General features: G+C 35.3%; 2 protein-coding genes across 3 annotated transcripts; both read right to left on the bottom strand.

The window, feature by feature from the left end:
* Nucleotides 1-334: 334 nt before the first annotated feature.
* On the bottom strand, nucleotides 335-2,262 carry snrpd3l (small nuclear ribonucleoprotein D3 polypeptide, like). The gene is made up of 4 exons (XM_059526086.1): nucleotides 2,144-2,262; nucleotides 1,270-1,403; nucleotides 948-1,140; nucleotides 335-593 (listed from the first exon to the last, which is right to left on the bottom strand). The coding sequence occupies exons 2-4, from the start codon at nucleotides 1,393-1,395 to the stop codon at nucleotides 526-528; spliced, it is 387 nt and encodes a 128-aa protein (XP_059382069.1). The 5' UTR covers nucleotides 1,396-1,403; nucleotides 2,144-2,262; the 3' UTR covers nucleotides 335-525.
* A 3,072-nt stretch (nucleotides 2,263-5,334) lies between these two features.
* On the bottom strand, nucleotides 5,335-12,855 carry adora2ab (adenosine A2a receptor b). Of its 2 annotated transcripts, none has more exons than XM_059526084.1 (3): nucleotides 12,510-12,855; nucleotides 9,490-10,192; nucleotides 5,335-6,925 (listed from the first exon to the last, which is right to left on the bottom strand). In XM_059526084.1, exons 2-3 carry the CDS (start codon nucleotides 9,810-9,812, stop codon nucleotides 5,908-5,910), a joined length of 1,341 nt encoding a protein of 446 aa, XP_059382067.1. In that variant the 5' UTR covers nucleotides 9,813-10,192; nucleotides 12,510-12,855; the 3' UTR covers nucleotides 5,335-5,907. The 2 variants fall into 2 exon arrangements, with proteins under 2 accessions (XP_059382067.1, XP_059382066.1); XM_059526083.1 differs by having other exon boundaries at nucleotides 9,490-10,198; nucleotides 12,525-12,855.
* Between the last annotated feature and the right edge of the window lie 1,791 nt (nucleotides 12,856-14,646).

Below are 14,646 nucleotides of genomic sequence, written 5' to 3'. Positions count from 1 at the left end.
CTAGCCATTGTTGAAGATTGAAAAATTATCCAACAGTTTTCAATTTAATATTTTGTGTGTCCTAGTGTGTTCGATCATAAAACCTGGACAGCTGGAGCACCAAGATGATCTTCGTACAAGTAAAGAGAAGCTGATTCCCTCCTCCAACATATCTTGTGATATCTGAATCAACTGGAAGATGTTTATCATAAGACAACATTCTACTTGTAAAATGTCTTAATTTCTGACCAAAATAAAGCAAACTTTAAGTGTTGAGCTTGTTTAGATTTTTATCCGTTAATAAATGTAATGCGATACAATTAAGGAATGGTTTAGCAGCATTGATGAAACAGACTTTTTATATAATTAAACCGCTTTATTACATGAGAAAAGGGAAAATAACTGTTGCAAACTATTGATTTCAATCAACTGTTCAACAAAATTACAAGATCACCAAACTTACCAAACCACAAAAAAAAAAAAAAAAAATCTCATTAAAAAAAAAAAAACCTGTACAAAATGACAGTGACCGAAACAGGATTCACATTATCGTCTTTTCTGGAAAATATTTCCCCTTCCTCCTGGCCCTCCTCGACCTCGGCCCCTTGCTGCGACTGCAAAGGAAAGACAAACAGTTAGTGGTTTAATCTTATGGGTTTCCCATGAGAAACATTAACTTGTTCAGCCTCCCGATTAAACAAATGACAAACAGTGTTCAGTGCTTTTTAAGGACATTTAAATTAATTGTATTATTTATATTTAATATTTATATAGAATTGATATTTAAAGTCAACTGCTTTAATTGCTAATGGCACTAAAATGTAGATCCTCCAACAATAAAATACAAATAATACAGGACTAAGCAAAATAATGCGGCTAAAAAGCATTTGACATTGCAACCAATGAAAAACACACAGTGTAACTGCAGTTACTGTAATGAAGTCAAAGATGCCATAAAAAGGTCCAACCTTGAGCTTTGAGAATAGCTGCTTTGCCTCTTCCAGCTCCTGCACCTTGGTTTTTGTTTTTCATGCTCTTCAACATGGGGGCGTTTTTCAACATGTCTGGCAGAATGAGGAAGCGTATTTTGCTGCCGCGAATGTATACCTGCTCCAGCTGGGACACTCTGCCATCTCGATAGGTCACTGTAATGTTGGACATCTGATTCAAACAAAACAAGCCCAGTTAGTTTCATTATTCAAGGCTCCCTGCAATTGTACATTTAAGTTTAACGTAAGTGTTTGGATAACAGATACATTGCATCAAGAATGAATTGTGATTCAGCAGTACCTGGCAGTTCATGTTATCCTCTGCTTCGATCAGTTTGCCTCTGTACACTTCACCTGTGTTTGTCTCGCAGGTCACAATGTGACCCTCTGCTTCATGTAGGACTTTGATGGGAACACCAATAGACATGTTTTAATCTGTAGACAAAAAAAAAAAAAATTATATATACACACATATACACATTATATATACACATATACACATTATATATATATATATATATATATATATATATATATATATATATATATATATATATATATATATATATATATATATAAATAAATTAACACCAAGTTTAGAAAAGTTTCTAATCATACATGATGAAAAAAATAAGAGGTAAAAGAGTTCAGAGAAAATACGGAAAATACTAATTCTTAAATGTTCCGAGTCACTTAAAAAGATCCAATTCATTAGAACAATTCGTTCGGGAATCGGACTACACTGGTCCCGCTTTATACTTTTGATTCAGTGAAACGAACCGACTCATAAGAATCACTCGTTCAGGAAGAATCATTTTCTGTGCATATTGCATATCCACGCACAAAAAAGGAACGTCATGAAACCCATTCAGTTTTTGGTATTTTATAAAGTTAGCTTACACAGACTTAAATAACTAACATATTACTAATGAATATCTAGATTGGTCTCCAACGAGTCGAATACATAAACCAAGCAAACAATGACTGTCTGAAATACGTTAGACGCTGCTCCGCTACAGCATCGAACAGTTCCAACAGGACTGTATATATATATATATATATATATATATATATATATATATATATATATATATATATATATATATATATACTTTCGTGAAAGACAAAACGATAGACTACAAATAATAGGTTTGTATCATAAAACATTGCAGTACCTTGTATCAGCGGGTTCGAAGAAAAGCACTCGATTGAATAACGTGAGCATTTACGGCGTTTCCCAGCTCCCACAATGCAGCTGAAAGCAGAAGTCCCGCCCTTTCCTGAAACCCTGTTGCATTTTGGGAGTTGGAGTCCTATTACTAAGTAAATGTCAGCTCAAAGTAAACAAGAATCAGACACCTCAGAATTACACAAGAGGGCAGTATTGAACTGTGGATGCTGTCCCAAAAAAGTCATTCAATTTAACATTTTAATTAAACGTCACAATTAGCAGTTATAATAAAGTAAAAAAAAATTGTCAGTATGTTACAGTGAGTGTTCAACACTTATTTCTGCTTGCTATAATTGAATTTAAAACATGTAAGTTAAAATCGTTAATATTTTTGTGCACGCAATAAATTTTTTGACAGATTTCATGAACTTTTCTGAAACAATTATTTTTTTATATGATACAGTAAGCTATGTGCCACATATTAAACAATACATTTTTAAACAATGGGGAAAAAACTTTGAGAAGCCATTTGTTTGGTTTTGGCATCATCAAGATTTATTGCTCTAGTCTGAGACACTGTGCAAGGCAGCAATATACGGTCTAAATTTGTTCTGTCATCCTGCTGCTTGATAGACTGATTCTGTGTCTATTCTTAGCAGTAGTCTTTTCCTCTTTGTCTGTAAATCACAGCAGAACAAGAGACCTGTTCAAAATGGGCTGAACTGACGAGCCAAGACAGGAAGCATTACGTCTGCCAATTCTGTTAAGCAATTGAATGTTCCTGTTTTCCTGAAATTAAGGGATGTGGTAATAAACTAATAATGTACTGAAATGGTGAAATGGGGGTCAACGATAGCTTTTTTTTTTTTTTAAATATGGGCCTAGCACATAATGTTGTAACAGTAAATTCCTATTAACCCACCTCTCCATGCAAAATATATGTTTCACCTACTTTATTTATTTTGTATCAGATATGTTACAATATGTCATCTAAGGAATTTTATCATTGGTAAGATGAAATTTTTTTATAATTTTCCTTAAAAACAAGTCCGCATTTAACAGGAAATTGTCATTTGTTGATCAAATAGTATCAAAAGAGTCTTTCTGTGACTTTAAATTGCCCAATCATGAGATTGAACTTTACGTTCTGAAGAATTTCAGCTGCATCAAATCCACAAAAGAGGAAAAAGTCAGTTCAACCAATTACAAACAGTGACATAGTGGAATGAGTGGGGACGTGTCTGTTGATTACACAGTAACTCTCAGCAATGTCTTCAAAGCTCATTTTAGCAGCAGAATGAACCTGCCAGCTGCTACTGATCTATGTGACAAGCTGACAGTCTATTAGCTTCACTCCTAACTGATTTACACTAAGCATACATGATGGAAGAAGATAAATTACTGCGTAAGTTCAGAGATTCGTTTTTGTAAAGAACATCTGTCTCATCAAAAAAATGGTGCTCTCAACACAAAATCAAACCATGCCACTGCTGAGCTGACTGACATTTCTCAGCTAGAACCAACAAACCACTAGATATGAACTGATATACTATCACCAAGTGGTGGACACATTGCACCATCTTTTAAGCAATGGAAAGAACTTCCGTTTCTTTCCTTTTTATTGTTATAATGATTATAATTAGTGTCATTTTATTCTATTTTTATATTTAATTTATAAGCAATATTGTGAAATATTACTATATATTTTATTAATGATTTTTGCTGTATTTTTAATATTGTGGATTATCATTACAGTTAAAAATAACAGTTTTCTGTCAATATATTAGATGTAGTATATCTATATTTAGTATATATGAAAATGTACATAATATAGATATACATAATAAATAAAATATGATAATGTCTAATTATTTATGCTGTTTTAAATCATGGTAATGGATGTGTTAATTTTTCGATTCTTTTCAACATAGGCCAAATACAGAGGCAATATCAATGATCAAGGATATAAAAAACATTTTCTGAGAAGTCAAGCTCACTTGTTCCATTTTTATGAATGGTCACTCTAGACTCGCTGCTTCTATAATTGGACAGTTACACATACAGAAATGTAAACTCCCATGTGTCAAATACATGCACTGTGTGCAGAGTGCAGGTTTTTCCCACTCTAGAGCTTTTTAATGAGGAAAAAGAAAGTGTAATGGTCCAGTTTAAGGGATCATCAAATGCCTCTTCATTTGATTTCCTTTGCATTAGGCCAGCTGCTGGCGTCAGCAGTCTCTCTGTAAATACAATCATAGCTGGTCTGTGTAAGAGTCCACTATTGTGCTCGTATGCATGCGTGTCAGAAGAGGAGATTAAACAGCACTGTCATACATTCTCAATTTTATGATCCCTAATCATTATGTTGTGCTGTAGACTAAATAAATCAATTGCACATGCTTGGTCTTTTGATGTACTATTTGTGACCCATTATTGTTTATACTTGTAAAATTTGATCATTATAATGAGAATTAAAGTCCACTTTATTGAGCAACAAGAAGTCCACTTGACTACTTAATATTGTAGAAACGTAATTTTCTGTAAAGTTGCTTTGCAATGATTTGTATCATAAAAAGTGCTATACAAATAAACCTGAATTGAATTGAACTGAACTTGACGTTGCACAGAATTGATATTGATTTAATGGATTATTGATATCTGCATGTGATTCTAATCAAGCACATTGGATCTTATTCATTACTATTTATAAATTCTATTTGGGCAAAATTCGGTATAGCTTTTTTTTATTTAGTAGATTTCTTGAAATATTATAACATGCTTACAATCAGTACAGTATTCAGTTTGGTCATGTTTTAATAGGGCTGCATGATTCATTGAAATGAAACAAAATGGCTTACCAATGGCGATTATCAAATTGCAAAGGCTGTGATTTTATTAAATACATATATTAATATAAATACATATACATGGCATGTATAGTTTCAGAGTGAATTGTAGCACTTTTACACACAAGTAGCTCACGATCCAGTGTTTTCAGCAGCATGGCTCATAGTAAATGCAGCTAACTCCAGTTTAGGTCACTTATAACATATATATATATATATATATATATATATATATATATATGTTTATTTATTTATTTTTTTACAGTAAAATATTTTAAGTAATATTTCTTATTTATGTAGTATTTATGTAGTAATAATCATAATAATAATAATTATTATTATTATTATTATTTTAACAAACCTGGAGGTTTTTTTTAAACGCATTTTATCAGAAAAATTGCAATATGATTTTTTTCCCCAAATCTTGCAGCTCTACATTACAGAGGCTCTGGCAGTTGCATTGACTGTACATGTTCTCAGTTTGGACAAACACCTACTATAAAAAAAAGAACAGAAAGATTAAACTTCTTTAAAACATGCCACACATCAAAGTCTTTCATGGCATGGTCATAACAGATTTAGCTGAATTCCCCAGAATATTGATTAAATCCTTCAGGCCTCTCCCACTTTGACCAGCAAACAATGCTCTTTTAATAAAGCTCCTTGGAAACATATAAGCTTTGGAAACGCTCAAAAGCTTATATGTTTCCAATGTCAGCAAACAAGTTCTTCATGAGGTCTGAAAATTCCTGGAATTTGTGTAGTGAGGGTTCCCACAGGAGCTATATGATCCTCACATAATTTTATCTTTCCTGACCCTTGATAGTATGTAAGTGAAGTCACCATCACTAGCACAACAATTCAGACCAGTGATAAAGAATGAAACAGGCTTCCTTTGGAATAACTCTCGTGGAAGTGTACGTCATGACACTTCTGCAAGATCAGATGAGTTGCTTGTCCTTATGGGCACCAGACATCTGACATGTCCATTAGTAATAGCACTGCAGTCTTTTACAGTCATGATTTCTACATGGTCCCTGATGGAGGGAACTTCCTCCCCAGTATGTAATGAGAAAATCTTTGTCGAATTGGTGGGAAAGGAATGTTCCAAAGTTCCATTTAAACTGTATCCTAAGTCTTGGAATTCTGTTTGAGGACTGGTTCTTGGTGGCATTTGCTTTGTAAATTTATCACAGGAAACCATGCCAGGAATGGGATTGCCATCCAATACATAGCTACTGGACACTGTACAAGAATTCTCAATCACACTGACTGCAGCAGAAGAAGCAGCCATGCGTCCCTTGCTGTTACCAGTGGCCAGTCTGTTTCCATGCCACAGGAAGTGCCGTCGAATGATCCTTCGGAAGGTGTGTCTGAAATCACGTATTCGGTAGGCATATATAAAGGGGTTCACTACTGAATTAGCATGTGAAAGCATTATGGCCAGGTACATGACCCAGTCCTGAGGTCGATCACACAGTGGACAGAACAGTGTGAAGCAGTTAATAATATGCAATGGGAGCCAACATACAGCGAAGAGGCCCACGATGATAGCCAAAGATTTGGCCGCGTGGACTTCCCTTTGCAGTGTGGACCGGGATGAGGATCCCTCCTTGTGGGCATGTCCTTGCAAGTGTACTAGTTTCTGCTCCATCTGTCTGAGCTGGTGACGGGCAGCCATGAAGATCCGTGCATAGATGGCCAGCATGACAAGTAGCGGGGGCAAGACACAGCCGAAAAAGTTGAAGTAAACCATGTAACCCATGGTGACCACCTTCTCGAACAGGCACTCCGTCATACCTTTAGGACAGGAGCTGTTGGTGCCCTCGGCGACATGCCTGTTCCAGCCTAGCATGGGGGTCAAACCGATGACCACTGAAAGTATCCAGCACACCGCAATGATGCCTTTGGCTCTTCGGCCTGTGACAAGGCTGTTGTACCTTAGCGAAACAAAACAAAAAAACAAACATGAGACAGCATTTTTGGTAGGAAGTATGCTATGGAGCACTATATGGTGATAAGCATGCAAAATTTGTATTATATTTTACAACTGTATCTTCCTGAAGTCCATCCTGGAGTGGGACGTTTACTTTTTTGCGCACACAGTGCGTGAATACTGTCAGGGTTGGAAAAGGCTGCACCATTTTTTCCCCGAATCAACACATGCATGTACTGACTTTGCTCCTGGGAAATGTCCATTGTTTAGGTGGTAAGCTTTGGTAATTGTTGCCAAAGTAAAAAATACCAGGATATGTGCTAATAAGAACCATATATTTCACCTGTATTGTGCCTATTCTTAAAATAATACTTGCAGGCCTTGTTTTTGTACGATTTAACCTTAATCTATACAGTGTCTATTCTTCACTATAATTAGAAATATAGAAAACCATAGGAAGAATTAAATTGTTCAATTAAATCAGTGTTTTTCAGCTGGAAATGATTTAAAACTTTTCACAGTATTTTTAGAGGAGGCAAAAAAAGCAATCCAATTATTCGGCCTTAACTATTAAAGACAAAATTGAGTCATTCAAGATTTGGACCACACTGGCCACACTACATGTTTTTGACTTCTTAAAAAGAAAGTCAGATTATACTGGTTGTGTTGTGTGTTGTTGTTATTTTTTTTTTTGGTTCACTAAAAATAACAGGCTCATAATAGTCATATATTCAGAAGACAGACTACAGTGGTTGTGCTGAATTTTTCACTTTTTGCAAGGATGTTGAACAGGTATTGCAGGAAAATATGTCTTTACTTAATTGGTAATGTGTTTGGTCTGCTTAGCAAGAAGGAGTGAATATTTTTGCATACTCACAGACCATAAATATATATAAAAAATATTGTATGGTAAAACTTTATAAGTTTAATTAAGAACATTACTATATTGAGGCCCCTGGTTGAAAAACCTAGAACTAAATGTTAAGTGCTATAATAAATTATGGCATATTAGCAACTGTATAAGCATCAGTTTACAAATACAGTTGTGCAAAATCCACCGCCGTTATGCATTTCAAACATCCCATAATGCAGACAGCCCTGCTACATGTTTCCTTTGCCAAGGGCAACAGTTGGAAACGATGGTCAAATGTCAATTGTTCCAAAAATCCTTGGGCTTATATCAGGCCCATCGAGAACAACAGGGGCTGCTTCATTAAACCCAGAGGACTTACAGGGCTCCAGTAATACTGGTACCTCATTCACACGCCCACAGAGACTGGAAGCCGGCAGACCTTATGTAATCAACACCTGCCGGGGCTTTTGCTGTCACTGCTGTTCTCTTACAATGCTTCAGGCGGCTCAATCTACACCATGAGCAGAAATGTGCATCACACCCTCTACGCAGGCGGGTGGTAAAGTCCCACACCGTTCAGCTACTGAAAAGTGCGGCTAAGAGATGCTGGGCCAGAGCATTTAAGAATAACCATTACAATGTTCAACTGGAGTGCAAAATGCCCCACATTAAAGACTCTACAGCCTGTAAATTCTAAGTAAATTATGTTTAAATAAGCCCTTTTTTGATAAATATCACTGGCCTGAGATAGAAATAGAAATACTAAGGCAAGTATTGCTTTTGTGCTATGTATTTTAATCACTACGTAAATAGTGCATTTACTGCACTACATATTTGGAAAAAACCCTAAACCTAAGTATTAAACTCCCACACTGATTGTGCTACAGACAATGAATGATGCCACAAATCATGCGGCTTATTGTGCAGAGGTGTGCTATTATTTTTTTTAAAGGATCAGACCTATGATTTACAACTGACGGACAATATAACGGCTGAAAATCCACAAGGCTTACACTACAAGATGGATCCAAGTCATATTTAGATAGATTGGAAAGTTTTGTAACAAGACAGATAGATAGATAGATAGATAGATAGATAGATAGATAGATAGATAGATAGATAGATAGATAGATAGATAGATAGATAGATAGATAGATAGAAAGATAGATAGATAGATAGATAGATAGATAGATAGATAGATAGATAGATAGATAGATAGATAGATAGATAGATAGATAGATAGATAGATAGATAGATAGATAGATAGATAGATGTGTTTGTTGTTTCTTTGTATGTCACTATATTACAACATGGTGACAGATTAAGTATTGATTATTGATTTGGCTCTACTGAAATGAACTATTCTTGAAACATGTGTCAACAGTGTGAAGCTGCATGCCTATTTATTGAAAAAATCACCTCACTGCTAGAAGAGAAAGAGTGATTAAAGGGGAAATTACATGTATCTGAAGGAATTGCAGTCCATGTTGTGCCAATTATCAAGTCATTATCAAGAGAAAGGCAGAGAGAGCCACACAATCTAGGAGCCTTTAACCTCTTATCAAAACAAGCTAACTACAAATAAATACAGATTAGATAAAAATATTTCTCCAAACATATAACATTTGATTAAATAATAATTAAATAATCATCTTCTTACCAAAAGTCTGCCTTCAACTATTACCATTAAATTCACAACAGAATCATTCACTCACCTCAATGGGATCTTGATGGCGATATAACGATCCACGGCAATGGCCAACAAACTGAAGATGGAGCTCTGTGTGAGGACCAGCACGAAGCAGGCAATGAAGAGGCACCCGTGAAATTGGCTGCAGAAGCCCGTGCTGATGATGACGGCAAACGGAATGGCCAGTAGTCCCACTGCGATGTCCGCCAAAGCCAGTGACACCACAAAGAAGTTTGTGATGCTCTGGAGGTTACTGTTAAGGCAAACGGCCCAGCACACCAGAACGTTCCCTGCCACAGCCAAAACCCCAATCAGGAGCTCAAGAACAATGTAGAGGGGAGAAGACATGGTGCCATCAACCGGTGTGAAAGGACATCCTCAGAGACACACATAGTTGTGCTCCCGATAATTGCTCAGTGGGACTTCCCTCAGCCACTCAATGGCTCCAGCAATAGGTGTGATGATTGGCCAGTCCATCCATTCCTCTTGAATGAATGATATCTTGTTTTAATGGAAAGAGGGGATAGAAATAACCTGGCATCAGCTGCTAAACCACTCTGGAGTACACTGATGTGACTGCAGGGTCAGTGGTGACACCCCTCTGTAAATCTCAATTTACCTGTTCACCAGCATGTCCCTTAGGTCCAGCTCAGCCTTTCATTGAAAGTATTTAAGGAAACAGCTACTAGACTGCATAAAGCGGCTCGGGTAGACCTTCACTGGGACTTCTTACCCTGTAGAAAGAACAATCATATCGCACAATAAAAGATTAACCATGTCTCCATCAAAAGATGACAGACTAAATCCAACAATAAGCTTTAATTTTAAGAAAGACTCCACAAATATGAATAAAATATTTGTGCATGTCTGCTATTTATCACAAGACCCAGGCCAGCACTTCCTCACTGGTTTCTAGGATGTGTACAGTTGAACTTTGCAATGCCTTTGCTATTCTTGGCTAATTGTGAATTGTGAACAAGTATTCTTTTGTACCCATTTATGTGATTCTGCTTTCATGTTTCATTGACTTTCTACATGAAATAAATGCATTTCTTCTTTATTGGATGAATAAATGCTCATTATTATCAGTTATTTCTTTTATATCCCAACAAACACTATCGTTCCAAAGTTTTGGGTGTGTTAGTCTATTTTGCTCACCAAGGCTGCATTTATTTGATTTAAAATACAGTAAAAATAGTAATATTGTGAATTATTCTTACAATTTAAACTAACATATTTTTTACTACCATACATTTTAAAAGTGTAATTTATTCCTGTGATGACAAAGCTGAATTTTCAGTCTTTCGTTTTCAGTGTCACATGATCCTTAAGAAATCTTTCTAATATGCAGATTATTATTATTTATTATATTTTTGTGGACAACATGACATTTTTTTCTAGTTAAAAAAAACAGTGTTTGTTTGAAATATAATTATTTTGTGAAATGTTAAATGTGTTTACTTTTAGTTAGATCCCAATCCTTTGAACACCAGTGTAAGTTTCAGCTCTACTTTAGTATTTGATAATGCTCAGCCTGAATTGTTCAGATTAGGCTTAAACAGCAACAATAGAAACAGAGTATCTAAAAATGTCTGTTTGTATGTGTAATTAAATCAGTCCGGCAATCCTCTGACTCTTTTGGGTCATTTATTGTGGTTTTGTGTAGGCCTATCTAGAATGAATCGACTAACTGCAACATGCCTTTCATGGGATAGGCCACATTATCTTTTTTTCTTTTTTTTTTTTTGAGATTTCTTATCTTTTAGCTCCAGTCTGTTTGATCAGGCACAAAAAATAACTCTCCCTCTGTGTTTTAGTTTTGCCATTTTGCTTTTTATATTTCAGCGTGACTTTGGTATGGCTGTTGACTCCCTCAGGTGACAAATTGCATTTTAACAACTTTTGCATTAGCATGCATCGGTTTACAAAATGCTTCCTGTGCATTAAGACAAGGTACTTTCCAAAACTGGTTAAACCGTTATGAGGTATCGTAATATTAATGATATGAGGTCCAGCATAAAAATAAAAAAAATGAAAAGTCACATCATGCATGTCTGTATTTACAAAAAAAAAAAACGTGGGAGTGTGGAAATACCGTATGACAGCTGCTCAGCGAGCATGTTCAGTGTGAGAGGAAATGAAGCTTAGGGTTTGGGGGTCTATGATAAGTGTATACTACACGCCTATCTGTCATTCAAAAAGCATGCCTAACAGTTATCTTGGCCATTGTAACATAATTCTAGTGTAGTTAAGATGTAGTAACTACATCTCAAGTCATTTTAATAACGTCATAGAGTAGAGAAACACATTTCTGATTGCAAAACTTTTTCTTAAGAAAAATTCGACATTTAGAGGAATGCTGAAACATTTACATACCTATAAATAGGTTACATAGGTTTATAGGTTACATACCTATAGCCTAATAGGTTTTATGTGAGTTATATAGCTGGCAAATAGCATTTAAAATATTCATCCAAATCTTTAAGAACTGTATTTATCTATAAGATAAGGGGTTCATTAAAAATGCCCTAACTGGCTTTTTTTACCCTTTTTAATCCACTTAAGGCAATGAGGTGTGGCAAATGATTAAATATTTTTACAAATAAATAATTAAACAAATAGATTACAGTATTTTCACAGTTAAAATGAGGTCATAAAAGTGGATAAATAGCATAAAAAAATTCATGATTTTTTTTTTTTTTTTTTAAAGAAAACGCTCTTAAAATTGTTTTAGATGGAAGTAGGCTATTACATCTAAAACAATTTTAAGAGCGTTTTCTTTAAAAAAAAAAAAAAAAAAAATCATATGTCACATTGTTGGAGACATCTGTGACTGCTTGTCATGTGAACTATTTATGCCGACTGTAAAAATATACAATAAAATTAAAAAACGTGAGCAAAGTTGTGACATTAATTAATAAAGATTATGAATTTAAAGATTAGAATGAGCAAAACATTAAAAAATCTAAAAGGTTGACAAAGTTCAGTTAAATCGCAAACCTTACTAGTAAACAAATATATTTACGAACTGTTATAATGTAAAACACTACCGTTACTCACTTTAGCTGTTTACAAGCGTGTTTCCGCCGTGCACCTGAGTTGTAGGTTTCTCCCCAGGCATTCTGTCATTTCTGAATTTCCAACCGCAAAACTGAATAATAATTAAAAAAAAATACAGACCAAATCGTTCCACAGGTTTTATCACCCTGATAAGTAATATAAATACAAACGCACTACTCTGAACGTGTTTGGTCAAGGAAAAGGCGAGTTGAGTAGCCGCTTCTCTCCGCTCTGTGGAGTTGTGGTGGCTGCTGGTCACAGACAATGTGCGCGCTTACACAGCAGTGACACTCACGCGCTCTGAGAGAGAGACCCACGCCTCATTGGTTTTCGTAGTCTAATCTATTCGAACTATAAAAAGTGCATTAAACACGATGTTTCCCTCCCTACAGGATCCTTGTGGGTGGTAACTTAATCATGCTTTCATACTGTAATTCTTTATAGTCCTTGCAGTTAAAATAAAAGTTAAGATGGATGAGCCAGCATGATCATAACTAGGCTAAATAAATAAAACAGAAAGAATGTAAATAAATAAAATATAAATATATAACAGCAAAGAAAACAGCCTACATAAATAAATAAAAGCAGTATAACGGTTTAAATAAATATAATACAAAAATAACTATAACTATAGGCCACACTGTTTTCTGCCTTAATAATCTCTCTCTCTCTCTCTCTCTCTCTCTCTCTCTCTCTCTCTCTCTCTCTCTCTCTCTATCTATCTCTCTCTCTCTCCAGTCTATATGAACAAAATAAATAAAAAAGGAATAAAGGAAAAATAAAATAACAATAAAAAAACTAGATCAATATCACAATGAATGAATAAATGAAATAAAATCTACTTACTACTGGTAATATCCAATAATAATAATACAATATATACTAATAAAATTAAATAAAGTATAAAATAGGCTAATTAGCCTAAAGCAACTGACGTAAATAGGTTAATTTTTTAGGTGAATATGATGTGTGAAAAGAGATTTTTTGAAATTTATTAAATTAACTTAACCTAGTTAAGTCATTTGAGATGATCGTGCAGATAATCTATAATCTTGTTTTAATGACAGTACAAGAAGGGATTTAGTAGGCCGTCTGACGTTTACAGCAAAAAAAGTCTGAATAACGAACGATGTTTCATCCGGGGAATTTAGTTATTAGAATCTATCTTCATCGGAGTAAACCCAGTTCGAAATATACGCAAATAGTCCAATGGCGGATGTAAACGTGCGTGAGGATAAGGAAGCGAGGGACCTGACGAGTACCGTGAGATTGTGTGGTTTCTCACGTACCACCGAAACATCCTGCTTCACCTCAGGGCCACATGAAGATAAATGTATGTAATCAGCAAACCAGAGGCTGAGGTCCACCGACCAAGGACTTCATTAAAGCACGCAGCACACACTGCAGTGACATTTCTTAATGATTTGGATCTAATACATAAGCCCAAGACTTTTTTGTGGCCCTTCAGTAAATCAAATCACAGCCTCCATGCTCACCTTTTACTACAGCCTTGTTTATGCAGAAAGCCCTCGGCAAAAATATAGACACTTACTTCAGACACTTACCTCAGAGTGCCAGACACAATCGGTGTGAAAATGAAAGGATATTTTAGTAGTAGGAGGAAGCTGTTGAGTACAGCTGTTTAAATAGACCTTTTCTGCTGGCTCACTTCTTTCTTCCCACAAGAGAAGGGGTAGTTTAGATTCCATTTCTGATTCTTCCCATAAGTGCTATGCAGGACTTCCAGGAAAGGTTGGATTAAAAAGAAGAAAAGAAAAAAGTAGGAGAGAAACACTCAATTTAGATTACCATCCATTCTACGGTTTCATGCTCATGTGTCCTTGGATTAACCTGCTACCAGGTTCATTTAAAAGATTGGTGTGTGCTGTTGAGCTCTACATCATGTCTGTACACAAAAGTCTCTTGGATTTTGGATCCATTTTCGATCTAGAAGGACAAGCCTGCTCAAGCTTAGCAGAAATGTGCTGAATTTATGTAGATTACTGTAAAAGAAATTGTTTACAGGTGCCAGGAATGACCCCAAAGACCAAGAAGAGATCAATATATCAATATATCAGTATTTAAATAAACATGAGTTATATTAAGGTAGAAAATCAATTGA

Source organism: Carassius carassius, chromosome 36, assembly GCF_963082965.1.
Source record: "Carassius carassius chromosome 36, fCarCar2.1, whole genome shotgun sequence".
Taxonomy (NCBI): Eukaryota; Metazoa; Chordata; class Actinopteri; order Cypriniformes; family Cyprinidae; genus Carassius; species Carassius carassius.
The sequence above is the reverse complement of the archived record's forward strand: the minus strand, read 5'-3'. Positions and strand labels throughout refer to the sequence as shown.

Excerpts from the sequence above, each read along its gene's own strand:
- snrpd3l (XM_059526086.1), bottom strand. The coding sequence starts at position 1,395 with ATGTCTATTGGTGTTCCCATCAAAGTCCTACATGAAGCAGAGGGTCAC. Across the intron at positions 1,141-1,269 it reads AGGATAACATGAACTGCCAG|ATGTCCAACATTACAGTGAC; the intron begins GTACTGCTGAAT and ends TGTTTGAATCAG. Across the intron at positions 594-947 it reads AGCTATTCTCAAAGCTCAAG|TCGCAGCAAGGGGCCGAGGT; the intron begins GTTGGACCTTTT and ends TTTCCTTTGCAG.
- adora2ab (XM_059526084.1), bottom strand. The coding sequence starts at position 9,812 with ATGTCTTCTCCCCTCTACATTGTTCTTGAGCTCCTGATTGGGGTTTTG. Across the intron at positions 6,926-9,489 it reads GCCATCAAGATCCCATTGAG|GTACAACAGCCTTGTCACAG; the intron begins GTGAGTGAATGA and ends TGTTTCGCTAAG.